The sequence below is a fragment of the Bombus fervidus genome, chromosome 6, assembly GCF_041682495.2.
Source record: "Bombus fervidus isolate BK054 chromosome 6, iyBomFerv1, whole genome shotgun sequence".
Classification (NCBI taxonomy): domain Eukaryota; kingdom Metazoa; phylum Arthropoda; class Insecta; order Hymenoptera; family Apidae; genus Bombus; species Bombus fervidus.
The window spans coordinates 16,093,942-16,120,104 of NC_091522.1; the positions used below are offsets into that span (position 1 = coordinate 16,093,942).

Genomic DNA, 26,163 nt, shown 5'->3' on the forward strand with positions numbered 1-26,163 from the left:
TTTTCCGTGAAATTCCACGCGACTGCAGAAACCGCCCCTGCAGCTGCAATTGTGGCAGCGCGCGCGTGAATGTAATTAATGCGCAGACACGAAATACTTGGCTATAGGCTTGCTTACACATCGTGTATGAAACGTCGCTAGAAACATGTATATCGAGATGACGAGACCGACGCGTCTGTACGATGTGTGCCGCGTCCTTACGGACAAGACCTCTTTTCTTAGTTCTTAGATCGCAACGATTAAGTTTCAAAATAATAACGAGCGAAAAAACCGAGCGTGAATTTCCCTTTATTGCCAAGCAATAGAAAAACATAAAGAAAACTTTCAACGACATTTAAGTGTCGCCGTCGTTTGGGAAAATTAATTCAGCCGAAAGTTTGACGATGGTGAAATGATTTTTCAGGGCTCGGAGAAGAATGGGGCGCTTCCCAGCCAGGCAACATATCCCTGCAAATCGCCCTCAAGGAGGTGACTAGTTATATTTTGCAAGTAAGCACTCATCGTTCTCTGTGTCGCGCCTTATAAATCGGTCTTACGTACGTTGTCAGACGTATAAACGTCAACGTTTAGCCTTTGGTAGTACCACAGACAGATACTTCGTTTTCCTGATTTTTATAATTTCGTCTCCTATCGAATTGAACGAGATAAGGGCGCGACCAGGAGTTGAAAGCTGTTCTGTTCGATACGAAAGAGATCAGGGCGTAACGAGGCGTTGAAATCTAACTTCTAAAGACCAGAATATTCTTCTCCTTTTTTTCTCAACTCTACGATCGTTGGATTACGTTTGAAAAAAGATTTCTCTATTTTAGGCCTTGGATGGTTTCGTGTTTGTGCTGGCACCTGATGGAAAAATTATGTACATAAGTGAAACTGCTAGCGTGCATTTGGGAATGGCACAGGTCAGATATATACGTTTTATCTCCTTTTTATATGTATTTCGAATTATTCAATGCAAGTATTGTAAGCTTCTGTTAGGAAGATGAAAATTTCACGCGGAATCTCCTGACGTGAAGTGTTAATGAGTTCAGGTGGAATTAACGGGTAACAGTATCTTTGAGTACATCTACCAGAACGATCACGCTGAAATGTTATCGGTCCTAAACCTACCACAGAGTCCGGCGGATCTCGCTGGTTTCACTTTTCCGCCTGCAAACTCGAGAGGCGAAATCGAACTGGAACGCGTCTTTATCCTGAGAATGAAGTGTAATTTGGCGAAGAGATGTGCGGGACTAGTCACGGAAGGATACAAGGTAACGTAATCAAAATTATGTAACAATTCTTCGATTCGCGTCTTTCCGACGTTCAGAAAATTCTCCATCTTTCACAAATTTTGTAAACCTAAAATAGTTAAATGAGAATTTTCAAAATTTTCTTCACTTACACCGCTATAATCTTCAGACTAATTTGTATTTTCGTATGCATGTACCTTTCATTTTGATACTCTGGTCATTGGTTAACTTTTAACGTTACGAATAACGATAATATAATTACAACGATACATTTTTGCGTTAAAACTAGGAGAAATTTCCTGAAATAATTCGAGGGTTAACGATTATCTTGGAGACGAAAGTACGCGATTATCGGTTTATTGGGTTTCGTAAATCGCGCAATATTCGCGGCAAACAAACCGCGAGACAAGGCGGCGAGGAGAAGGCGTTCAACGATTAGCATAACGCCTAGGCTGCTTGCACAGGAAATCATAAAACGAATAAAAATTCAAATGCTAAATAAGAGATAAGAAGTGGCGAGCTAAGTAGGGACGGTATTGTCCTGGTCACGCGCCAGTCGAAAAGAAAACGGCCACCAGGTAGAAGGCTGCTTAAACTCGCTCGGCTGCATCCGTTTCTTCCGTGCAATAAAAACACTAGCTACGTGAACGTGTTTCATATATCCGGAATAATCGAAATTTACGAAGATCAATCTCTGTAGCCGTGGTTCCTTTGTGGAACAATTTTATTTCAGTCGATTCCATTTCGTTCTCGATTCGTTTCGATTTCAGCTTTCCAGATAATTTTTCTATATTTCGAACGTGTCTTTCCATCCGTTTGCTTTCGGTAGCGTGTTTTCTCTGATAGAAAAATCAGAAAATTGTTGACGTATTTACAAAATTTCTTTTATTTTATCAAGAATTAATTACGCGAATTAATAATTTCGAAGTGCCGTTTGTAAGATCGTAAAATCGGTAGAATACAAATCTAAGTTGTCTACTAAATAATATCTTACGAGATTAAATATACGATATACGTGTTTCGTTTAGACATCACAGCTTCCATTAACACAGGTAGTCTTTTCATCAGTCTACAAGAATCTTCTTTACGTGATTCGTGAATTAAGAAATTTAAGAAACACGACGATGTAATTTTACTAGATTTAAGAATTATAAACATCGATTCTGTTAATGCAAATTAATGATCGATTTCAATCTATGTAAATAAAATCATTACAAGTCCATTAAGTTTATGATTAAATCATCCTCTACCAAAGATAATCGATCGTCCTAATATTTTTACATGTATAATTATTTACCGTATTCTTTCAAATATTCTCAAATCTCGCTCAAGCTACCAATTATATTAAAGCGAATATCTGAAATCTACTTTTCGAGACTGGGATCGATGTTCCGAACACGGCGCGCATCGTTATTCATGGATTACCCAAATTACTTTCATCGATCCGATTAAATCAGTCTCCCTGGTGCGGTCCAGATTTCGTCGACAATTGCTCGCCACGATTTACGATCATTAATACCACAAACGATTTACCGAAAATCAGGATATCCACCCCAATACTTTCGCGGATGATCCACGTTGGTTTTACCAAATGTTTCACATATGTTCAGGCGATAACCATCGTTTCACTTATCCTTCGTAAAGGGTAAGCGCAGAGAAAGGGACCTGCAACGCTTTGCACTTGCCGTAGCAAAGGAGACTGCCCTCGAAAAGGAAAATGTTTGGCAAATAGGTCGTTCAAGCCTGTAGCGCTATGATGACCGTGGCTCTCGACGAAATCGCACACAGAAAAGACCCCAATAGGCGTTGAGCAAAGTCATGAATGCAACCCCTGTAAGCTGTTAAAGGCGGGTTGCCCGAAGGGGGTTACGTGGGGCGAAGGTGGCTTTTTGTATGGCACTTAGACACACAAAGACCAAATCTGTAGTTGGCTCGATTTTGCGTAGGTGCGAGTAGGCGCTTCGTCCGATTTTCAGTGAATTAGATCGACGATTGCGCGAACGAGTGGAAGGGTCGCGATCTTCCGCCATCACGAACGTTACACTTTTTCTTTTATAATGTTTAACTAGTTTTAAGAAATTTCTATGTAGGTAAATTGTGGTAGAGAAGCAAAAAGAAAGAATATGTCACGTTGAAACAGTTGGAAAAAGAAGAACTTGTTAGATTCGTGAATACAAGTTTCTCGAAGATAAGTGAAAATTTATGAAATCTCATAAACGATCATTTCTGGTGTATTTGATAGAGTTCGGAAATATACATCGTGTAACATAATTTTTAAATAACCAAATCTGGAATTTTAAACGAAAGGAAAATCACTTTAACAGCGAGGAATCATTTATTGTGCAAACGCGAATTAGAATTTCGTTGATTTTAAATTTTATCGAATCAGATTTAATCGAATCGTTCGGAAGTTACAACGAAAAGATTCCGGAAATGATGTTAGGAATATTATTTTTCACATCGTCTCTGGAACTTGTGAAATTTATTGGAAATTGTTTTGGGAATTAAAATTTTTTAAATCATTTGTTCATCGAGTATCTGTTATGTTATACTGTTATGTTACTATATAAAGAAATTAAAGAGTTTGTTTTCTGAGACTCGATTTAACGCAATTTATTACTGGATGATAGTGTGCCTATTAAAAATCGGTTCTTCAGCGCGTCACTCGAGCTCGTTTCCACAGACGGAATCGAGCGAGTCCGCACCCCGTTACGAATTATGTATTTCGTTTCTTGCCGGTTTCACCCTCGTGTTCCCGTACTCGCACGCTCGGGCCCGCGCCAATGCATCGCGAAATTGCATATGAGAGAAGCGAGAATGCAACGCGGGCATACGGAACAAGCCTATTTGCTTTACAAATCCGCCATCTACTCGAGACACAGGCGACGTTGAACGAGGCTTTTTTCCGTTTCATCGGCCATTTAATTAAGCAGGAATTGTTAATTTACCCCCGGAAGCGGCGTCGTTCCACGCGAAAATCCACACTTCAACCCCCCCTGATGAACTCGCTCGAGTGTCGCACTTACGTATAACATTGCTGTATAACGTGCTGTATAACATTAAGAATAATCACGTGCACATGTGTAAATAACTATAAGTCCTCCGTGTCGAGTATATCGCCCTTAATTGCGATGTTTCGTTTGAATATTCTCCCTTTCCTACCTTTAAACTGTGGCCCTGCAGTTGATCAAAAGTTAATTACGAAATTCCTCCGCGAGAAGTTAATTAAATCCGGCCTAAGCAAGTTGTGTCAATTTTTAATTTCTCTGAAAAACTTTCCAACCTTTCATTTTAAAAACTAATTGTATGATCGAAGTGATACAAGCGTCGGTAGGTGTCGCAAAATTTTTGCACGTCTTTGCAATTTGAATCTCAGGAAAGACTAGAATCGAAGTAAAAAAAGAAGATAAAAGATCTTAACCAAAAAGCGTTCTCGAACAATATTTCTCTACATAAATGAATGTATTATTTGTTACAGGTGATACATTGTTCCGGCTACCTAAGGTGTATCGTAGAAGGACCGGTAGGCTCGGAATACGAAGACGGTGCAGGTCGACACTGTATTCGAAAAGTCGGTCTACTTGCGGTGGGTCATTCTCTACCGGGACGTTGTCTGACAGAAGTGAAACTATATCAGAACATGTTCATGTTTCGTGCCTCGTTGGACTTGAAGTTGATCTTCGTCGACGCGAAGTAAGAAAGAAAGTCAATCGTGTCAGACATTATTTCGGTGAATCACTTTTATTTGTCTGGTGGCTCGATCGAATTCGACCAGCGGGAGAAGAAAAAAAGGGGGGGGGGAGAAACTCGACGAAACAACGAGCCAGATTATTTCTGTCGCAGTAATTACGGTACGGTGTTAAGTTGCGTCGTCGATATTTCGACGCCGGGGGAGAGAAGGGTCCTGCTCGACGGCCATTAAAATCAGTTTCGTGTTACTACGGTCTCGCTAGATATTTTTTCCCTTTCTTCCACTTTTTTTTATTCTTCCTATTTTTTTCCTTTTTTTTTTTTTTTTTATTCGCGTCAAATAAATATCCCGCGCAGACAAGGCTATATCATACACGTATACACGTTTCAGTCGCGTGTACACGTTGGGAAATGAACACGTGACGGAGTATAAATACGGGGTAGGGCGATGGAACGCGGGATGAAATTTTATATCGCGCCCGGAAAATCGATCTCCATGGATGACGACGGTTATGTAAACCTCGAATTCGACTGGACTTTGGCAAATCCCGGCAAAAATAAATATATTCCTCTCTGAAATATTTGTAGCCAAAGGAAGACGGTATAGTGGATATTGTAAGGTATCTTTCTTCTTGCTGTTGCAGTGTATCGCAACTGACCGGCTATGATCCACCGGATCTGATCGAGAAGACGCTGTATCACTATGTGCATGGTTGCGACATGATGCAGCTGAGGCACGCTCATGGAACCTGTAAGTATCGCAAACAATTTCTATCTTTTCATTCTCTAATTTCATCTTCAAAGGCAGTAACCTATTCTCGAATTGAAAGTAAACGCTGAAATTTTCATACTATTTTTACACGTCTTGATACTTTTACTTGAAACGTAACTTGCCTTAGAACTTGCACCATATTAATATCTATATCGGATGTTTATACGAAATACGAGCAAATATTCCAAGTGCTGTGGAATTACCGTTGTAAACGTTATAGACAAAAATGTTAAAAACTGATACGATAGATATACCGTGACAACTGCAACTATGAACGAGGCGAATAGTAAATAGGTGTCGATCGAAATAGGCCTTATTTCTCCTGACGCGTGTGTATTCGAAAGCGGTCTCAGAGGCGTCGGCGTGGTATCAGAGTGCTCGAAGAGGCTCTCGCAAGGCCAAAAGCAGCTGACGCTGCTTAACTCGGCGACGCCCTCGCTGACGAAATATCCTTTGATCTTTCTTAGCTCCCATCCTCCGCGAGTCGACTTTTCAGACGAAGCATCGGAGTATAACAGCATTTCCCTTTTTTCTTCTCCTCTTTCTTTGTCCCGTCTTGTGTCGCGCGCCAACACGTTAAAGTCTAAGTATATGCATACGTATTACATACACGGTGTACATTATTGATTGAACAATGCTGCTATGGCGCTATGAGCAGAGTAGAAAAGAGAGGCTGGCCTGATGTGTATACGTGTCTAGATATCTACGTGTGTGTATATGTGTGTTCGTGCGCGCGCGTGTGTGTATGTATTTGTGTGTGCGTGAACGTCAGCGCGAGGGTGAACGAGAAGGAAGAGAGGGGATAGAGGGGGCAAAGGGTGGTAGAAGAGGGCAAGAGAGGAGGAGGCTGTTACTGCTATCACTGTTTGAACAGACTCGCAGTTTCACGAGCGCAACTCGAAGGGAGCCTGACATAATGCCACTAATGTCTGCGCCTGCGGATTGTACGATCGACGTTACGCTCGAAAATTTCCTTTCATCGATTCACGAAACAGCCTTTTCTAAAATATTCGACTATAAAAATGATTTCCTTCTGTTGAATCGTCGGCCGACCAAGAAACATAATTGTAGATAGCAGAGTGATTCTCGAGATAACGATAAATCCAACGTGTTTTATTCTCCTTCTTTCTGTTCACAGTATTGTACAAGGGCCAAGTGATAACCAAGTACTACAGGTTTCTGACGAAATCAGGAGGATGGGTCTGGATGCAGTCGTACGTCACGATAGTGCACAATTCCCGAAGTTCCCGACCTCATTGTATCGTGTCGGTCAACTACGTGTTGACGAAACCAGAGAACACGGACTTGTTGTTGAATTGCGAGCAAAAGTCCTACTGCTCCAACTCGAGCAATCCTCCCAACACCCCTCTATCGACACAGACCACCAGCGGGAGCATCAACGAGCTGGACAATCACAGCCCCCGTTCACCGGCGTATCGAACCAGATCAAAGGAATCGCCTGATAACGATTACGCAAACGGTGCCACTTATCCTAGACCCGAGTACGTTGACCTGACGAATCACAATCATTATCTGTCGCCGTCTTATCAGCCGCAAAACGTAAACAGCAGCTCTCACGAAGACAATCTAAAATACAATTCCGACTGGTTTTACCAATATGGAGGTAAGGATGCTTTGAAGCAAAACTTTTAAATAGGTATAAAGCTTTACGATCTAACATCGTTGTTATTGTCGTTATCATTATGTTCATACGGACTGTAGTTTGTTAGAATATGAGAAGCATTTGTCTCGAGAGAACAGAAAGTAAACTATGTCTGTAGATGTATCTGACGATGAAGCTGAAGTACAGGAACAGTCGATTTCTTCGCAATGAAGATTAACCTTTGTAACAAACCCACTTAAACAATTTTGTTGACTATAACGAGCGCGAGCTTCTGCTTAAAAAGGAGACGGGATCTAATAAAAAGTCGAGATATCCACAATTCGAATTGCGTTACAATTTCGGGGATATTTACAATAAGCATATTACGAGTAAAAAGTAAATCGACTATTAACGTCGACGTTCCAGCGTCACAAGGTTTAAGCGGTTTAAGATCAGAGAATAGTCATCAGGAGACTTTGGGCAACCTAAAACGCGAGCAGTTAAGCGTAGGAATCTATGTCGTATGTTGTATCTATGATGTTCTATTCTCTTGACGAGATAACAATGGTAAGGCGACCAGATGATAAAGCAGTCGAAATGAGGTCTGACCAGAACATCGCGTGACAATCTAAAAGCATTGGCTTTCTTAAAGAACATTGACGATGTGTATACGAAAGACGCGATTCAGAACTATACCTTTCGATATTATAAGCATTCTTTCCTTCATGGGTGGGACAGATTAGACGAATTTTCCATTTATGAGAGAGTACTCTAAAGCAAACAGACTTGTTAAGGATGATGCATAATATTCTGGACGATATGAATATACAATATCTAACAAATATAGAAGAGTATACCATCATTTCCAGGTTCAGAGTTTACATTCAGTTCATCCATACTAAGACTGATTAGATCCACATTTCACGTTAAAATTTGACGAAATCCGAGTTTTCGGATTGTTAAAGAAAGAGAAAACTAAATCTATAAAATATTACCACAAAAGTTAAGTAAAAGGTCTAATTGAAATCAACCGATGAAATTAAGCTGTTTACATAACGAAAAAGCTTATCTGTGAACCGAAAAAAGAGGCAAGTATGTGTACACAAGATCACTAACCGAATCACTATACCAAGAGATGCTTGATAAATTGTAATCGCCAATTAGAAATAGGTAAATGCACGGCGAAAAGGAAAAGAATCTTCAACCGATCTAGCGTGCTCTGAATATAAATTCAAGTCACTGGCTGCAGCAAAAATACCGAACACTTAGCCAACAATAATGGTTCTAACGCAACATGGGATCTCTACAAAAAATCTTCTTGATACTTAAAGAAGACACCGATATAGGGTAACTAAACAATGACTCATAAACAGCTATCAACATATGATCCATGCGAAAATCGCTTGTAGTCGAGTTTCCGTCGAATCTATGAATATTATAATTGCGTAAGTCAAACTCTGAGTTAGCAAGACCTTCGCATAATCAAGTTTCAACAAGTACAGTTATCATATATGGCTTTGACAAAGAAGGAATAGTCTGCCTCAATGTGTTAAGTTTAGATCTTAATCTTCTACTTGAAATGCTGGAGATTTCCGACTTTATTTAAGATTTGCCATCGGCAATAATATTCAAGATCATCTTCTCGTGAATCTCAGGCGGATAAAATGCTTTCTAACTTCTACCTGAAGATTTCACGAAAACCGCTCAGGAGCTGAACGTTGCTGGGATCCAGCAAGAGAGAGAGAGAGAGAGAGAGAGAGAGAGAGAGAGAGAGAGAGAGAGATCTGGATGAATTTTAATTGACAGGCGATTTGCGATTTAAAAATTGATCATCGTGCTGCCGATGGCCAGTCCTGGCAACTATAATGAGACGCGCTGCAACAAAAAATACGAGTCACTGAATCAACAACTCTTGTAATACATCCCTTACAAATGTTCATAGTATCCAAGCGTATCTAAAATGCAGTAATATATATATAATAATTAGATGTAAGTAAAGAAACATAGCGATAGAAAAATATCGCAGACGGTAGAACGATCGATTGACACTATACCGACTCGATTCGAAAGACAATACAAAAATACGACTGACAGTTTTTGCGAATGATCGAAAACTTGTTATATATATAATTAAAGTATAAATCTCCGTTTGTATGAATTCGATTTATTTAAAAGAAACTTTAATTAGTGGTTGGTTAAACGAACTATGTACCCTATTACATCAACTCCGATTACATGTCTGCAATTATAAACTATTTGTCCCCCGACAAATTCATATAAACGGAATTCTACTACGAGGTATTGAATTCCAAATGAAAAGCGAAAAATTTTTCTTTCAGATATGCATCAAGACCCACTAGCGTCGGTATCGCAGCAACAAGAAGCGCAACATCCTCACCCTATGCATCACGCAAACTCCCCATCGAACCTGCAGCAACACAGTCCCCAAAATGCTCAACAGAAACACCAACACTCCCCTCATCTACTAGATCATTCGACGCCTCCATCAAACCTGCCACAACCGCAGCCACAACCACAGACACAAGCTCAACAGCAGCAAGCACCACCGCAGCAGCAACAACAACACAGTCCTCAAAGTAGCCAACAGAACAGACCTTACTCCACCTCGTCGAGTTCCTGTTGCAGCACAGACGCCATGGATACTCATTTACCGAATGCTCTGAGCGTATACTCCGTACCACACAGTTATCATCCTTACTATCATCACTACATGCCTGACTCGGCGCCATCTAATTTAAACGAAGTCGGTGGCGTGATTATGCACCCTAATTGCAGTCTCAACAACGAGACTCACAATGCAACCGCAAGTACCAGTGCTTCCAGCAACGTTCAACATTACGAATCTTCGTACCAACCCCATTTGAGTCACTACAATACTAATAATAATCCCGCGAAGCATTCCTATCATCATCAAGAACCAACGCCAGCCAGTTACACCAGTGTGATCGTAGACTCGCAGCAATATAGTCCAAGCTCAGTGCAAGACCTGATTCACTATCAACATCATTACGAAGCACATCATCAGTTCGTTCACTGACACGAACTAGACGCGGCTTGCGCATAGCACGTCGATACCAACTGTAACAACGAGTCGTGCTATTGTGATACGTCCTCCAGTGGGACAAACAACGATTTCCTGCAAGAACGCTCGAATATCGATAATTCCAGGATAATGGTGAACGATGAACGCGAACAGGTTGTTCAATGGAAGGCTAAGATTTGGTGCGTTCGACCATCGGAAATATGGAAGATTATCTCGGGCGGAGGATACAGTGAGAAATCGTGAACTCCAAGTGAAATCAGAATGTCGAGTGAATCACGAGGAAATATATGGTAGAAATATTGGAAATATTAAAAATGTCGCTGAATATACTGCCGAATTTGCGTAAGACTCTAACGAGAATAGCTGTACAGTTGATATATTTAAGAAGATGGTAATCGTTTAAGGATTTGCGATTTCGAAGGTTTACTATATCGTATTGTAGCATATTGAGTGACGATCTGTTGTGGAATTCGCTGGTCATTAGGTCTGTTATACTTTATTCACATATCACTTAAGCGTCTTGCTTGAAGAACATGCACCTTGTGGCAATTACGTTGAATAATCGCTTCGAGATTAATATAAGTTAAGCTTCGGATATTCTGTAGCGGGTGATTACGTTCACGTGGCAAATGCGATTTTCGTTTTATAAAAATTGTAAGAACGCTTCTTAACATATCCATCTTTTTCTCTTTCACTCCTTAAGCGTTTATTTATACGTAAATCTATTTAATCGTTTGATCGCTAATGACGTTCGTCAACATTAGCTAAGATAACGATTTCGATCGTGTATTTAATCAAGATTTTGATTCAAATGCTAACGAGATTTTTGATTGAACGGATTTATCGTAGGAAAAGCAGATTTAGCTCGAATCGGCCAAATTCGAGGTAACATTAACGGGCGAAAAAATTCAATCGAAGTGGAAATTAAAATAACAGAAAAAGAAAAGAATTTCTGCGAATTACACGCTGGACGTGAACAGCTAAAATTCTTCTCAAACTCGAGATGCCTGAGATGGAAAATAACGCGATCGTGTCTATGGACGAGTGATTTTATACGATTTAATTACACGAGATGTTCTGTAAAAGTACTAACCCTAGCATTTATTCGCCAATAAGGAATTACAAGCGTGTAACTGTACATAAGGTGAAAAATGAATCGGAGAAGATCCGAACGAGTAGCGCGAGATACATACTTAATTTGTAGACATGTACATTAAATAGTCGTTCATAGCTGGTCGAAACTCTTATATATAAATACAGTAGATATTTCTTAGATAGACCCGAAGACTGACCGGTGTTTGTACCAACCGACCAAAGAAACACACCCTCCTTCTTATTAGAAGAGAAAACAAAGGTACAAATATCACCGTTGTTATATCTTAATCCGCATTTATTTAAATATCGCGCGCATCTCCAAAACCCAATACTTAATAGATATGACCATAGAGTATTCTGGCGATCCCAGTTACATCTTAATCATCGAAGTATTTTATTATCGAACTTCCATATTATAGCAACCTTAGGAGTTCCTCGTGGCTGCCACGTTAGCACCACGAGGCTAAATCACATGTATAATACACGTGTACACATTGCCAATTGTGAACTACTATTATTTATAATCAATGTAAATTAAAGAATCGAAGGTACTGTTTGGTAGTTGGGGTGATGATCACCGTGTTGTACGATACGTTACTATTGTAACCGTTGTAAATATTGTAAAAGTGATAGCGCGCGCGCTGCATACCTATTGCGAGAAAAATATAATCGATATTTTCCTCTGATGATCTATCTTATTGCTGTTCTTTTTCTCTTATATTCTTTTCGTACATAGATCCTCCTCTCTCAATCAATATATTTGTATTTAAAATCTGCGTTTAAATCTATTTCAACGAATAAAAACTTCAAGTTTTGTTCTCTCTCGTCACGATTGGAATTATTGTATCTTGAAAGTAACGAGCAATTGAAATAAATCAATAAATGAACAGAGCTATTCTTGAAGCGAATTATTCGATCGATAAATGTTAGAAAGATAATAGAAATGTTTCTGTTTTTTCTTTTTTTTTTTTTTTTTTTTTTTTTTATTGATTAAAGAAACTTTATTGAATGCGTTGAATAAATTCATTACACGAAACTACTGAAATAAATCATCGTTTTTCGGATAATTTGACATTATCTCTATGACAAAGTTTCTCCTTTACTGTGGGGATTTCCCATGACGTTCAATCCCGTTTTCTATAGGTACCTGCGAAAGGTATAGAACATTTCCCCTTTTCACAGAACTGTTTTCACTGAATTCCTAGAAATTATTAAGTCGAAACATACGGACACCACATCCCATAAAATATCCTAAACAAATGATCCGCATTCATCTTGGGTTCAAGATTATAATTCTTCTTCTTCCATTTATAATTCGCGGATAAAAGATATTTTCTAATGTTTAGAAAAAGAGGACTATTTATTCCTAACAAAATCAATGGCAATTTTCAAAATAAAAAAATATAACACTATAAGATTACTAAAAAAAAAAAAAAAAAAAAAACAAAGACGCTACAAAGAGAGAGTGACGAAAGCTAATATTAAATTATAAAAACTGCGACAATAAAAATGTGAAACTATAAAAGAAAGTCTTTAAAAAGACGTACGAAGAACGTTGCGAGAATTTTTTAACCAAAGTTAAATATTTTATAATTTTATACAATTTTTTATGAAATCGTACAATTTATATCATCGAGGAAAACTCAGCATTCTGAAGAGATCGTTGATTATCCCACGACAAAGGCGAAGGATCGGCTGGCAGCATCCGTTCCCGGATCCCCCCGAATGAAATAGAAGAAAACAACGATCCTGTTTTTCTCTGGCGTTCGCCCGATTGTCACTACACCGGCACGAACAATAAATTAATTGTACCATGTACGATTCTTGGGTTAGCTTTCGGTGGTCGCGTGCTTGCCTGCATGGGGTCGCTCATGAAGGGAGCCACGTGCCTCTTTATAATCGCCGTCAGTCTCGGCTCCGCTATTAGAGTCTAAAAAGACAGGTTTCACGGGAGGAGTCACTAATTTTTCTATTCGAGAACAGAATCACACTGTGTTCGTGCGATTCGAAAGTCAACTTGGCACTGTGAGAACTGGAGAAATTAAGAAATCTCTTTTGAAGCGTATTCGAAACTTCAATTGTGTAAGGACCGTGGATATAACAAATTTCAAGCAAAATATTGAGAAATTTATCCTCGCACGAAGGAAGCATCGACAAATTAAACGATTAATCAACTAAAAATATTACGTTTCTAATAAAATTATAATTAACTTGGAAGAATCCTACGAAGAAACCTCACACTGTCAATTTACGCAACTTTCGACAACTCTAAATCTACACTGCCCAACAAAACATATTGGAACATCTGTTGATACTTGATATAAATCGAATACTTTTCTGTATTCTCAAATACTAATTATTTTGTTACGAATATACGTATCAATCGAAACGTAACATTCATTGCACGTTACATAAATAAATAAATAAATAAATAAATCGTAGATCCAAAAAGAACAACGGGATTAACCAAAATAAAACTTGTTAGTCTTTGTAACGAGTAGATATCGTGATACTCATAAACACCGACGTATCTCGTAACCAAGTGACTGCTTCCCAGATATCAATCAACAAGCTGCACGTCATCGTACGTTACACGAAATCCACCCTTCCATGAAAATGATCGTATCGGGTGTTCGAGCAGGTCAGGTGAGCGATCGGTGGCATTTACACGATTCTGGTTCGACATGCGTGGACAGGTCCATGAATATACATCAGCCGTGAGATTGGTGTAACAAGGACGCAATGGTTAAGGGTGTTCGCGTTTACAAAGGCCGCTATTATCGAACGTGTGCGATTGGAACGACGATCGCACCGAAGGAGGGCGAGCCGCGTGCGCCTCGTTAAATTCTTCGGCCAGCGAATCTGACGCAGTCACGATCCTGTGAAATTGCGCGATCACCCGTCGCGGACGCGACCCATTCCCGACGACAACGTCCCGACGCTGACCGCGATTAAGCCAACGATCAGAGGAAGGAAGGTCGAAGGCGCCTTAATTTGACGAGAATCGAGAGACGCGTGATCGACATCGGCTACATGATCGTGAAAATCGGAATTTCTTGTTCGACGTGTCGGAAACGTTTGAAACGTAACAATGAATAAAATGATGGTAATTTAAGTTGATCGATCAAATTTTTGTAGGATTATCTCGAACGAAGGGAGCGGTTTTTTTTTTTTGTAGCTAATCGTTTTTTGAAAGATAGAAAAATTAATGGATCTACCTGAGATAATTTGTAGGATTTTTTAAATAGGTGACACGACGATGCGAAGAATATTCCTTTTATTCTTTTTTCTTTTTTTTTTTTTTTTTTATGTAGTTCAAGGTTAAAATGTCTGACAAGATGGTGGGATAAGAAGATTACGTATTTAATTGGACAGAGAATAAAAATCTAGGTCCGTGCGAAGCAAATGGAAACTGAAAATTCAATAATCGATTATACAGACATTGAAAACAGATTTCGAACGGATTACGTTTTCGACGACGCGTGCAATGAGTCTTGTTATGTTTCGCTGGAAAACGAAAGAAAATATTGCACGTGGCGATCGAATGCTCGAAGAATAACATATGTCTCGTGGTTTACGAGCGACAGGACGAAACTGACCGTAATCCAGTCCGATTAGGAGCATAAACGCGGATTCACGGGGTGCGGTTAAACTAAACACTCGACAAGTTGCGTGTTCCGGTGAAAGCACTTATATAGGTATATCCAAATACAGAGGGTGTGATATTCCCTTATTATCAAGGGGAAGAGCTTTAGCAGCATACTCCGCTATAATCTTTATTTCAATCTCCACCCTAAACAACGACCATAAAGTTTCTATACTTTGATTCAAGAAATTATTTCCAGAATAAATTCTACATTGATTTAACTCTGCAAAAAGTTGCATATTACGTTATTATAGTTCCCTCTAGAAACGAAACTACAATCTAAATTTCGTTATAGCGGCCATTATGGAATCCGACAAATTCTCGACGATATCTTAGGGCAAACTCGCGCAGTGAAATATTTCCCAAAGTATGGTAGCTGATCTCTGTGGTAGTATGCCACCGATTAAGGATAGTTTCCATGCACGCAGAGTCGACAGGAGATGCGTGTAACGCATACAAGGAAAAACGGACCATGTGCGCGCCTTGTAAATCTGGCACGTAGGTAAGACCAGATGGCGCTTTCGCGGATACTCGTATACATATAGAAGCACGCAGTATACGCGCGAAACACGCGCACACATAGATAGATAGCAGAGCGTACGTACACGGGGGCGGTTGGGCCTGTGCGCAATCAAGGCGAAGGGGTGCTTTAGCAGAATCGCCCCACGGTTACCAAGGCGACGGCACGTAACGCCGCCCACAACCCTCAGGCTGTCTTGTCCGATGTGTTTGCTCGATGATTTTATACCAATTACGGCCTATCCCCATGCTATTGCCTACTCCCCGTAGCATCGTCTGTATCCCAACCTACATCCTCATCGCCACCCACATCGACGTTGTTGCGTATATCGGTCGGAAGGTGTTCCACTTCCGCTCTAAAAAGAGATACGCAAGTAACTACCTGATGCAACTACTTACGTATATGGAGTCGTAGATGTTCCCGGTTAACATGCATCTGCGACCGTCTCGTGACGCATCCTGTAGAATTCGTAGAATTTCTGCTTAGATGGTAAACATCGTGGAACCGATAATTTATTTACTTTTGGTTCTTCTAAACTTTTGTTTTTCTTTCTTAAAACATTTGTTTCGTTCTAAATGACGTCAAGATGTCAACAATATGAGTCACTGTTGTTAAGTGTCAAACCTGTCTACTTTAGTGCCCCCTGGTTGTCGATACAGATTTTATTAATCGATTCTTTTCGCGATTCGAGTGGGAGGTAAGTATGTATCGGTGGGCCTCGAGGGATCGGAATACAGGAGTGGTGTTCGATTTCTGAGGTGATACCGGATCGCAAGGGAATAATTACCAGGACACACACGTTGCGCGAGAGTTAAGTGGACATTAATGGAAATGCACGGTAAGAGGATTACGCGCGATTGGATGATAAATATAATGTATAATTTATTGATGAAATTCGATCCTTAATTGGAAGATATGTAATGCTTTTTGTATAAAATCGAATTTAATGGAATCACGTGCGATATTTTTCCACGATTTTGTAAACATACAATCGAAAATATTAATTTGATAATGGAAAGCACTTAATAGTTTTTTATGTACTTATTAAAATGAATAATGTCAGATTTGGATTACTTTCGATTAAAAATAACAGATATAAAATGGTAATGAATAGACAAAGTAAGGAACGCAACAATATTTATTATAATTATTATACGTTACGAACATAATAAACGCTATTTTATATAAAGGATCTTTGGAATTCAATCACTAATAACTACATACTAGAAACGAAAAATGAACGACTGAAAGAGGAAAAAGACGAAAGCGAAATAGTGGAGAAATATAGACAATTCTAGTAATAATTTAAATTGAATTATGCGATAGATTGCAATAGATTATATTTACATCTATTCTGATTTTTAATTCTTATCATCGTGAGCAAATTCCCTGAGTGACTAATGCATATAGCGTAATCTATCGGTAATCGAATGTACTATTTCGAGTTAGCTGAATTTTTAGCGAGACATTATCATTTATAGATAAAAAAATTGATAGAAAAATCTATACGTTTACACATCGTTCGTATTATTTTCCATTAACTATTCCATACTTCATACAAAATACGTTTCTATTTCTAATTTGATCATTTTATAACAAAAGCGATATTATATATAGTTAAATATATATGTACATAAATGAATTTTATGGCAGATGGTAATTAAATTCAAATGTAACAGAACAACGTATCTGTTAACGTTCGTAGACATTCGTACTTAACATTCGATACAAGAATATAATTAATTAATAACACCAAATTAATCCATCTTTTGTATTTTCCAAAGTCACGCACTCGATGAATCGTTTATACTTATGGTTCTATGTCAAAATTTTGACCGTGCCTCGAGATAAGTGCCAGATTGATCCCTCTTCGTCCTGTAATCATCGTCAATGTTTTCGGAACCGCTATACATCGAAAATCCTCGACGCGATAGCAATTCTCCTGGCACAATTGTAGGATTCGTGTAACAATAGTCCGCTATCATGTTCTGTCTGTTCGGATGATTGAACCTGAACAATTTTCGTTAAATTAATAACATAAATATTGCTGGATGCGAAAAAAAGATAATATAAAAGTAATTATAATTTTATTCGAGAGATATTTCAAATATAGTTTACAAGCAAGTATATTTTAGAAAGTCGAGAAAATAATTATAAAAAAAAAAAAAAGAATCTGGTCGCGTGCAAGACGTTTTAATTCCCGTATCCATTTCACATTCTTTTACCAAGATAAGCTAAACAATCGTGTCGCGCGCAGCAAAGATATGGTATCAATGCCGTACTGAGTCACGAATTAATATTTCTTTTCGTTCGCACGTCTCCGTAAAACCGCGATTCGCCAATCATATTTGAACGTTTAGAATCTTACGTAAATCTTACATGATTTATTCGGATTCCTAGTTCGTCGAGAACGTGGCCCGTCCCAAAAAAACGAAACGTTGGCTATGTCACTAAATATCCATCGAGTTCAATCAGAAAACCCGTTCAATTAAAATACATTTAATTTAAATTATTCAACAAGCAAAGCCTGCTGTACATTTAGTTTAGTTCTTTTTTCTTTTTTCCATTTAAGCAAAGCTCGACAGCGTTTAAATACAAAAAATTAAAAGCAGAAATCGAGAATGGATTTTGCACACACCAACGAAGAGAAAGAAAGTGCTATCTTTCGCAGGAAAGTACTCACCCATCTTTCGATAATCGATTCACTTTGACAAACAGTACGAACACTAAAACGAAGAGCAGCAACAGAGCACCGCCAACAATACCGGCTGCTATAGCAAAATACAGCAACAAGTCATCGGTTTCCTGGAAAATCGAACATCTAACTTTAGACCTGTACTGATAAGAAATTTTATCATTTCGACAAATTTCGAAGTATCCCTGTTAGTAGTTTATCTAGTAATATGGTCGTTTACTTTGAAGGGAAAATTTCTTAAAGCAGTAGCCAACCGAATGAACGATCGACCGAACGTATAACGAATTCCTCTTTACGTGAAAGACTCTCGCGGTTCGAAATGTGCCAATAGAGCGAGGGCGTAACAAAGATGGACATAGTGAGAATGCAAGAATGTGAAAGAATCTTTGTCACGCACGGTTGCTTTGCACTTCCTCCAGGCGTTATTTCGCAACCTGCGTTTAACGCGTCAGATGTCAAGACGCCATAAAACTTGATAAACATATTGGATGCAAACAGGAAGTTTATGAATCGCGGATACGTTCCGCCATATGAAACGTTCGAGGCGTCATGAATGAAGTGATGCATATGCTGTCACCGAATGGTATTATTCTACGCTGAATACAGTAGAATTGTAAATGTTCGCAGTGAATCACTTTCATCGCATAATTCCAGTGATTCTTCTTGCACCAGTTCAACCTTGAAGATACGTAGTTGCATCTCTAATAGGGAACCGCTCGAGTGGTTGTAATTAGTATTACAAAATAAGCTTTATTACAAGTCCGTGATTAGCATCGTTTCATGTGAAATTTCACGGATTTTAATGCATGGATAATAAGGAACAATAATTGTTTAATTTAATTAGCTATCTATGAACACAAAGTCATATTAAACGGTGTTTTATCGTTTCATCGAAACGATACCTAATCACGGAACAATTACTCGGAATGAGTCGGTAAATGAGCAGTCTTCTAATTATTGTAATTGTAAGACGAGCGGTAACCTTGATATATATGTATACTTGTATTAAAACGAAACTATGTCGCACGGTTTGTACATATTAGCTGAAACACGATTTTTGGGCAGAGCCCGTGACATTCTGACCTTAGGATTGTTATAGAAATAATCCATAGGAAAAGTAGAATTACGTGTACTTACCATGGTAAATATATTATAAACGAAGTAAAAGTGACACGGGATCTGTCTGGAGACAATACTGAACTGGCGCACACACAATCAAGATATACGATATCAACGCGTTATCGTGATCGATGCGTGATATCTGCGAAAATCTGGTGGTATTGTAAAATTCTCTTGCGGCGAACTCCTTTGCTGTTCGTACAAGATTTTTAAAAATATTATGTACAAGGGGGTACAACACAGTAGAGAAGGCAAAACTTAATGTCACCGATTATTTTTTCGCGAAACACAGCTAACGAGCCATAATCGTTCACGAAAAGCATGTTCGAAACGAAGAATGAATTTCTCGTGGTAAAAATCGGACGGCGTCATGGTGAAAACATGGAAGAGATAGCAGGATAATAACACAGTTGAAACTTTCAATTACAAGATGGATTGCTTCACTAAGCCACGGACTTCTCTCAACGCCGACGCAAAACTCTATCGTTGCTCGATAGAGAAAAGGTATGTAGCTAGGTAAATAAACACTAATATACGATCGCGAACGAATACGAGAGTGAAGTAAAGTGTGTAACAGAGCCAGCAAAGCAATGCTGAATGCTGATAAACCCCTCCAGCCTACGGAAGGTGTACGTGTACACACGTGTGCGCGCGGCTGACTTTGCAAGGGCATCCGTGTCTTCCGCGTCTTCCTCTCAAGTCCCTCCGTATTACAGCACGCACGTATTTACGTGGGTATCGTTCAATTTTTACATCGCAATCAAACGTCGATCTACCTCTGGAGACACGTAACACAAAAGACCGGCATACGTGAACAATGATCGTTTACTGAATACACCTGTCTGTGGAAACAACTATGTAAACATTATCGACGCAACGAACCCTTTCTAACACATTTGCAACCGACAACTTCACCGATCTCATGATAAAATGCTACAAGTTTTTAAAGATAAACATAAGAATTTAATATTCCCTTTCAAACATCATACATTATATTATTCATTACTATTAATTGAAATAATTACAGGAAATTTCCTTTTTTCAGAATCACTGGTAATTGATTTTCTTAAGCTTGCAGTAACCGTAAAAAGAAATAGTAATACGTCAACGGTCGTTAATGTGTTATTATATATAAGATTTTCCTGTTTTGGTATTTTATCTTTCATCTTCAACATTTAACAATAACTATGAAAATTATTTTCCTGTTGATTTTTAAATTAGGTCGAATTGTTTGAACAGTCCTTTGTTATGATACAAAAAGATCATGTTTTTAAAAATAATTTTTATTTTCATTCTTTTTAATCAGGTAATCAAGATATTTTCATATGTACACTGATTATTATTTTTTTTAAATTTTTACAAATAATATTTATTTATACTGAATGCAATTAAAGAATATGTAACTTATTACAAAAATATATGTATATATTATTAATATAAAAATGAGATTACGCGTCCATTTATATGTACATACATACAGTTAGTCGATTATTTTACAATATCTATACAATATCAATTAATGTTTCATTATCCACAGACTTAGATTCGTGCACAGATGATACCATTAACCATTGCAGCACATGAGGAAGCATCATACTCATACTTAAGTATAGATAATATGGAATGGGTTGCGTAGAACCAATAGGACAAAACCATAAGCCTCTTCTCGTACCATCTCTTATATGATGACTTAAAAAACTTGCCAATATTATCCAGGAATAGTAGCTGAGCTTTGGATGATTAAATACACTTGCGTAGAAACTTAGCATGATCCATATTGTTATAGGAAGAGTGGTGCAGTGAAAGAATGGTCGTTTTTCTAAGTGTGTAGCATCCTGTAAAAAGAAATAACAAAATTTAAATCTCAAACGTCATTGTCACAAATTACAAAAGGTTATGATGTTGCTTACACTTAACTTCCAACTGCATGCTGCGATAAAATGATCCACATCGATAAAAGACGACAAACAAAAGCTCCAGAAAATACTCGAAAAATTTTGGACGAGAGACTTCTTTGACAAATTTAAGATAACTGCCCAAGTAAGCCCACCGACAATTGCATGAGTGACATTGTCAAAAATCGCGCGTGTCGCAGCAGTCTTCCCATGTTTTAAACCTTGATCACCAATGAACGAACAGATACCTATAGCACCAGTCAACACTACCCGTGAAAGAGTTTCTCTTTTTCCAAGAAACATTACAACAAGATTCTTAAAAATGATGTTAAATTCCTTTTTATTAAATCCTTTGTTTAAAAAGTGACGCGAAAATTACGGTGCAAACATTATCTCGCCATTTTGAATGATCAATGCTTCGATATAGTACATACACAATACACGTATAAGTACAATATCTCTCATTATACTACATTTCGACTAAATTTCTAGTTAACGAATCTAACATATTTCAAAATAAAGTTTACATTAATCAAACGGTTGCACTGATTTCGTTTATAATTCTTTATTATAAATTATGTGTCTGATACTTTATTTTATGATTACTTAAATTTTATCTTGAGATAAAAATTTTTTAAATGATATCGAATATGGGTCCATGCGAGATACTTCTTTGACTGGGGTGACATCGATCGAAATAAACTATACTAACATTCGAACTTTGCTATCGAAAGTAAGCTAATTTCGTAAATTGTGTTGCAGTGAAACAAAGTAAAAGAATACGATCATTTTCACTGGCATTACACGCTACATTCACTTATCACAATGGTAAATGGTCATTTTTTTCTGAATTAAAAATTGTTTCGAATATACGTTGTTTTGAAAATCGTGTACATATATCATATGGCATTTGTTCTGAACGAGTGTCATAACGGTATAATTCATCGAGGTGTCGCGTGGTTTGTTAAACACGTGTTGCTGGAATTTCCTTAAACTGTTTAATAAATAATAGTTGCAGGGTATCGTAAAGTAGTTGTATAAAGATAAGTCGGTAATAAAAATGTCGAATTTCAAGGTAATACTAATTCTATACGACTTCTTTAATAGTGATGGCGGCTCGATGTTTTTGTAGTACTGTTGATTCAAATTGTTTGATTATCGCGTGTATACTTGAATTTACGAATATGGTATAAATTTTAATATTTATTGTTTTTGAAATATTTATTTTAGCCACCTGATTCTAAAAGAGAGGAATTCAGAAAATATCTGGAAAGAGCAGGCGTTATGGATGCTCTTACAAAAGTGCTTGTGTCTTTATACGAAGAACCAGAAAAACCTGATGATGCTTTAGAGTATCCTTTTAATATATGAGTAGTTGAATAGGTTTATGTCATGAAAAAACCAGTAGTTACCTGTATGTCTGATGTGCAATATATTTTCTGAATTGTATCGTAGATACATTCGTCAAAATTTAGGAGGTATCACGGAAGTTGACATTGAAGTACAAACATTAAAGAAAGAACTGGAAGAAGCTAAAGCGAAGATCACAGAGTTAAAGGCAAAATTGGTGAAATATGAAGCAGACGAAGGAGCAGAATAATTTAACCACAAAGTTTTAGACAATAATAGAATACTAGTCCGTGCTGGACACTGACTTTCACAGAAAGTCAGACTGACTATGTGCCTTAAAATAGATATAAAAAATCACTTTCTAAGACAATTTAAAACATAAGATAAATTAAGTTTCACTGTTGCAAATTCCATTAGTCATAAGTCTATTTCTTAATCATGTTCATAAAAGTATATAGTGATACTTTTTATATTTCTTTTTTAACCAAATTAAACGTGATTACATAGAACATAGTTCATAATCAAAGTATACAAGCAGAATGATAAATTAGAAAGTAATGTTCAAATTAAATTTTGATTTATGTGATATTTCAAATAATAAACGTAATGTATTATTTTGTTTTTTTATAAAAGTTGTATATTTTGTTGCAAAAATATTAAAATATAAATTTAATTAAGTATAATATAATAAATATGGTAATAGATCTTTCTGTAAGTACACAAAACAACATTATTAAGTTAGAATTCAGATGTATTTGTGACAATATACATAAATATTGGTGTATCTAGCTTATAACCTAAATGTGTAGTATTTGAGTCCTTTATTCCATTGACAGTTTCCAACGGTACTTTTTATTCCCAGGCTTTTTACATTTGACAATGTAAGTAACCTTAAAAAAAGGAAAGAAAGAAAGAAAGAGAATTAGGACTATTATAGATTATTAAAAAGTATACAATATATATACATAAGAATACAATAAATATATATATATATATTGTATAAATAAATAATAACACATGTGAATTTGTTAGATATTTATTTCATCTGTATAATTACCCTTAAAGTTTTAGGCATTTGTCGCGTGCAAATTGAATTTATTAAAAAAAGACAGCCTTCATGTTGGTTTAGCAGCTTGCCTGCGTTTTACTTCCCAATTGTAAATACGTGCCATATTAACTTCCGTTGTAGTAAATTGATCTCTTACAAAATCCAAATCATGTTCAACGTAACCTAGATTTCTCTTTGCTGCTTCAATATTTTTTGTTAACATCTCTTGAGCATCGTCCAAAGTATATTCTAACATAACATTAGCTCCTAACCACAAGCACACTTTATCAGTAGGAGGAATAACAGCCTTCGCATAAACTTGTTCCGATAGTAAAAATTGTGTCTCTAATTCTTTGCTCTTGTTCTTCTCTTGCTGCAATTTTTTAATCATTTCTAATGATCGCTCTAGATCTGGAATCTGAGCTTTCAAACGTCTTCTTTTATTGAATAAATTATATTCCATAAATTTATATTTCCCATGGTTCTCATCCAACGTTTGCAGTACTTTGTCCGCTGATTCATTTTCAGGTCTTGACATGAAAGCGTCAACATCGTCCTACGTTTAAAATATTTTACGTGAAATCAAAAATCGAATTCAAACATCGTGTTTTTTTTGTGACCATATACGGTTAGCGTACCGAGAAAGTGTGTATATCCCATGTATTTTTATAGATTATGCAAATAAGCAAAGATTCATTTAACAAATAGAGAGAATAAAAAATGTTTATTGCTGTTTTTTTTTTATGAAAATTTCATAGAATTTACTTTATAGAATTTCATAAAAATGATTAATAGCCATGAGGATTACTTCTTTGTAAAAATATTCTTCGTAATACAGTATAATATAAATACACGGAATTTACATATCGGTATCAATTTCATAACAACATAGTATGTAAATCTTTTGTTAGAATAATATACTTACTACAAATTCGGCCTCCGGTATTCCGGCGTACGACTTTTTCTCTTTATCCAGCCCAACGTCCGCTTTATTTTCACCGTCTTCCATCTTGGATCACAATATAAATTTTCATGACATACGACAGGTTTACATGAAGATTCCTAATATAATACGAATCTCCATTTTAGTTACAAATTTAACGAATAAATAATCATAGAGTATTTTATATATTATATTCAGTATAAAAGTTTATTAACAAATAGAAGTTAAATATAGTCTTCTGTAAAATATATATATATATATATATGTGTGTGTGTGTAACGCGTACTTATATATATATATATATTATTACACGTTACGCGTGTTACATTACGCGTTACACACATCTAAATCGAAGCTGGAGGCTAGTAGGTGGTGTCCTCTTCTGGTAAGCTGAGATATAAGATACTATCTATGTATTATTTATTCTATGTTGATAGTAATTACAAACTCCATGTATGTACACATAAAATTGGAGTAAAGAATTTTCCAATAAAAAAGCTAAGTAACACACGAAGCATTGATAAGTAGCATAGACGCTCGCAAAACAAAATTTTCAAAGAACAACAAAATGCATAAGATAAAATAAATGTATATATAAATAGGGTCGTTAATATTAGTCTGTCATGATAAAAAAATACGTTATCAAATTACGACAGGTTTCCGAATATTATATTGTAAGTAAGTATCGCGTATAATTGAAACAGCGGGAAACAAGCGAATGAGTACTAGAAATATAGGTGTTACTTTCGATCACGTGTTACAGAAGTATCGAATCGCAATTAATTTCCGATAAAGATAACAATTATCTTTAGGAAGCATTGAAAGCCACATGGGATTGGTTACATCGAACTTTGTTCCGTAGATGCTTGCATGTTTTATATTAATTACGAATTATTACTTTAATCGTAAAAATTTCCTTCTTTTGTATGTAAGCTACGTGTAAATTGGCAAGCAATCTGAAATAACTTTACATAGATATTCAATGATATACACGTATCAGGGGTCAGCATAACATGGACAAAATATTTTCTAAGAACTTTTTATTCTATATTTTATTGCCAGCACGTTCTGATCGTTAAATATCTTTTTCCTAATAAATGACGAGTCGAACACCAGTGAATATATATATATAAAAAAAAAAAAAAAAAACTACAAACCACGATGAACTCATTTTTTGCTTCCTTTTTAAAAATATGAAATCTAAAGTACGAAGTATAACAATTATGCGTACAATAATTTTTTTTATTTCCACTCCATACATATGTAAAGAGATTTTCTCAAGAAAATTTAAAGATGTTTTTATTGCTACATGGATGATTGTCTTTTCATTTCTCGTACAACACCAAAATTGTAGCTTCGTAGCTGTTTTTTTCTGGCCCGTCCTTCTAACGTATGGCCGGGTAGAATCTAAATTATCCGTGCACCCGCACCCCGTATATCAAAGCACGGACAGACAAACCGACACTACATGTACGATTGACGCAGGGCGCATTC

The 26,163-nt window shown here is 37.0% G+C and overlaps 5 protein-coding genes across 9 annotated transcripts in view; 2 read left to right on the forward strand and 3 right to left on the reverse strand.

The window, feature by feature from the left end:
* Sim (bHLH transcription factor single-minded) overlaps positions 1–12,139 on the forward strand; it is a 31,831-nt gene extending 19,692 nt beyond the window's left edge. For 3 of the 4 annotated variants that reach the window (XM_072005429.1, XM_072005430.1, XM_072005432.1), the window contains exons 3-9: positions 404–489; positions 810–899; positions 1,029–1,250; positions 4,708–4,922; positions 5,564–5,670; positions 6,830–7,315; positions 9,634–12,139. In XM_072005429.1, coding sequence (XP_071861530.1) covers positions 404–489; positions 810–899; positions 1,029–1,250; positions 4,708–4,922; positions 5,564–5,670; positions 6,830–7,315; positions 9,634–10,352 — 1,925 coding nt within the window. In that variant the 3' untranslated portion in view covers positions 10,353–12,139. The remainder of the gene's footprint in view (positions 1–403; positions 490–809; positions 900–1,028; positions 1,251–4,707; positions 4,923–5,563; positions 5,671–6,829; positions 7,316–9,633) is intronic. The other variant, XM_072005431.1, reaches the window with a different exon arrangement.
* A 4,600-nt stretch (positions 12,140–16,739) lies between these two features.
* On the reverse strand, positions 16,740–20,323 carry LOC139988143 (uncharacterized). Its single transcript, XM_074111774.1, has 3 exons — positions 19,452–20,323; positions 18,303–18,424; positions 16,740–17,629 (listed from the first exon to the last, which is right to left on the reverse strand). The coding sequence occupies exons 1-3, from the start codon at positions 19,452–19,454 to the stop codon at positions 17,443–17,445; spliced, it is 312 nt and encodes a 103-aa protein (XP_073967875.1). The 5' UTR covers positions 19,455–20,323; the 3' UTR covers positions 16,740–17,442.
* A 372-nt stretch (positions 20,324–20,695) lies between these two features.
* Positions 20,696–21,775, reverse strand: LOC139988138 (transmembrane protein 267). Its single transcript, XM_072005182.1, has 2 exons — positions 21,344–21,775; positions 20,696–21,268 (listed from the first exon to the last, which is right to left on the reverse strand). The coding sequence occupies exons 1-2, from the start codon at positions 21,629–21,631 to the stop codon at positions 20,936–20,938; spliced, it is 621 nt and encodes a 206-aa protein (XP_071861283.1). The 5' UTR covers positions 21,632–21,775; the 3' UTR covers positions 20,696–20,935.
* Positions 21,776–22,003: 228 nt separating this feature from the next.
* Positions 22,004–23,474, forward strand: LOC139988142 (c-Myc-binding protein). Of its 2 annotated transcripts, none has more exons than XM_072005188.1 (3): positions 22,004–22,156; positions 22,559–22,680; positions 22,784–23,474. In XM_072005188.1, exons 1-3 carry the CDS (start codon positions 22,154–22,156, stop codon positions 22,926–22,928), a joined length of 270 nt encoding a protein of 89 aa, XP_071861289.1. In that variant the 5' UTR covers positions 22,004–22,153; the 3' UTR covers positions 22,929–23,474. The 2 variants fall into 2 exon arrangements, with proteins under 2 accessions (XP_071861289.1, XP_071861288.1); XM_072005187.1 differs by lacking the exon at positions 22,004–22,156 and adding an exon at positions 22,235–22,403.
* Mgr (prefoldin subunit mgr) lies at positions 23,409–24,826 on the reverse strand. Its single transcript, XM_072005186.1, has 3 exons — positions 24,652–24,826; positions 23,736–24,282; positions 23,409–23,568 (listed from the first exon to the last, which is right to left on the reverse strand). The coding sequence occupies exons 1-2, from the start codon at positions 24,733–24,735 to the stop codon at positions 23,794–23,796; spliced, it is 573 nt and encodes a 190-aa protein (XP_071861287.1). The 5' UTR covers positions 24,736–24,826; the 3' UTR covers positions 23,409–23,568; positions 23,736–23,793.
* Between the last annotated feature and the right edge of the window lie 1,337 nt (positions 24,827–26,163).

Bases quoted from the DNA above. Each gene is read 5' to 3' on its own strand.
- LOC139988143 (XM_074111774.1), bottom strand. The intron at 17,630-18,302 runs GTGAGTACTTTC...AAAATTGTTCAG, and splicing joins AATCGATTATCGAAAGATGG to GTTCAATCATCCGAACAGAC.
- LOC139988142 (XM_072005187.1), top strand. The intron at 22,681-22,783 runs GTATCCTTTTAA...ATTGTATCGTAG, and splicing joins AAACCTGATGATGCTTTAGA to ATACATTCGTCAAAATTTAG.
- Mgr (XM_072005186.1), bottom strand. From the start codon at position 24,735: ATGGAAGACGGTGAAAATAAAGCGGACGTTGGGCTGGATAAAGAGAAA. The intron at 24,283-24,651 runs GTAAGTATATTA...TTTTAAACGTAG, and splicing joins TACCGGAGGCCGAATTTGTA to GACGATGTTGACGCTTTCAT.
- LOC139988138 (XM_072005182.1), bottom strand. From the start codon at position 21,631: ATGTTTCTTGGAAAAAGAGAAACTCTTTCACGGGTAGTGTTGACTGGT. The intron at 21,269-21,343 runs GTAAGCAACATC...TTCTTTTTACAG, and splicing joins CATGCAGTTGGAAGTTAAGT to GATGCTACACACTTAGAAAA.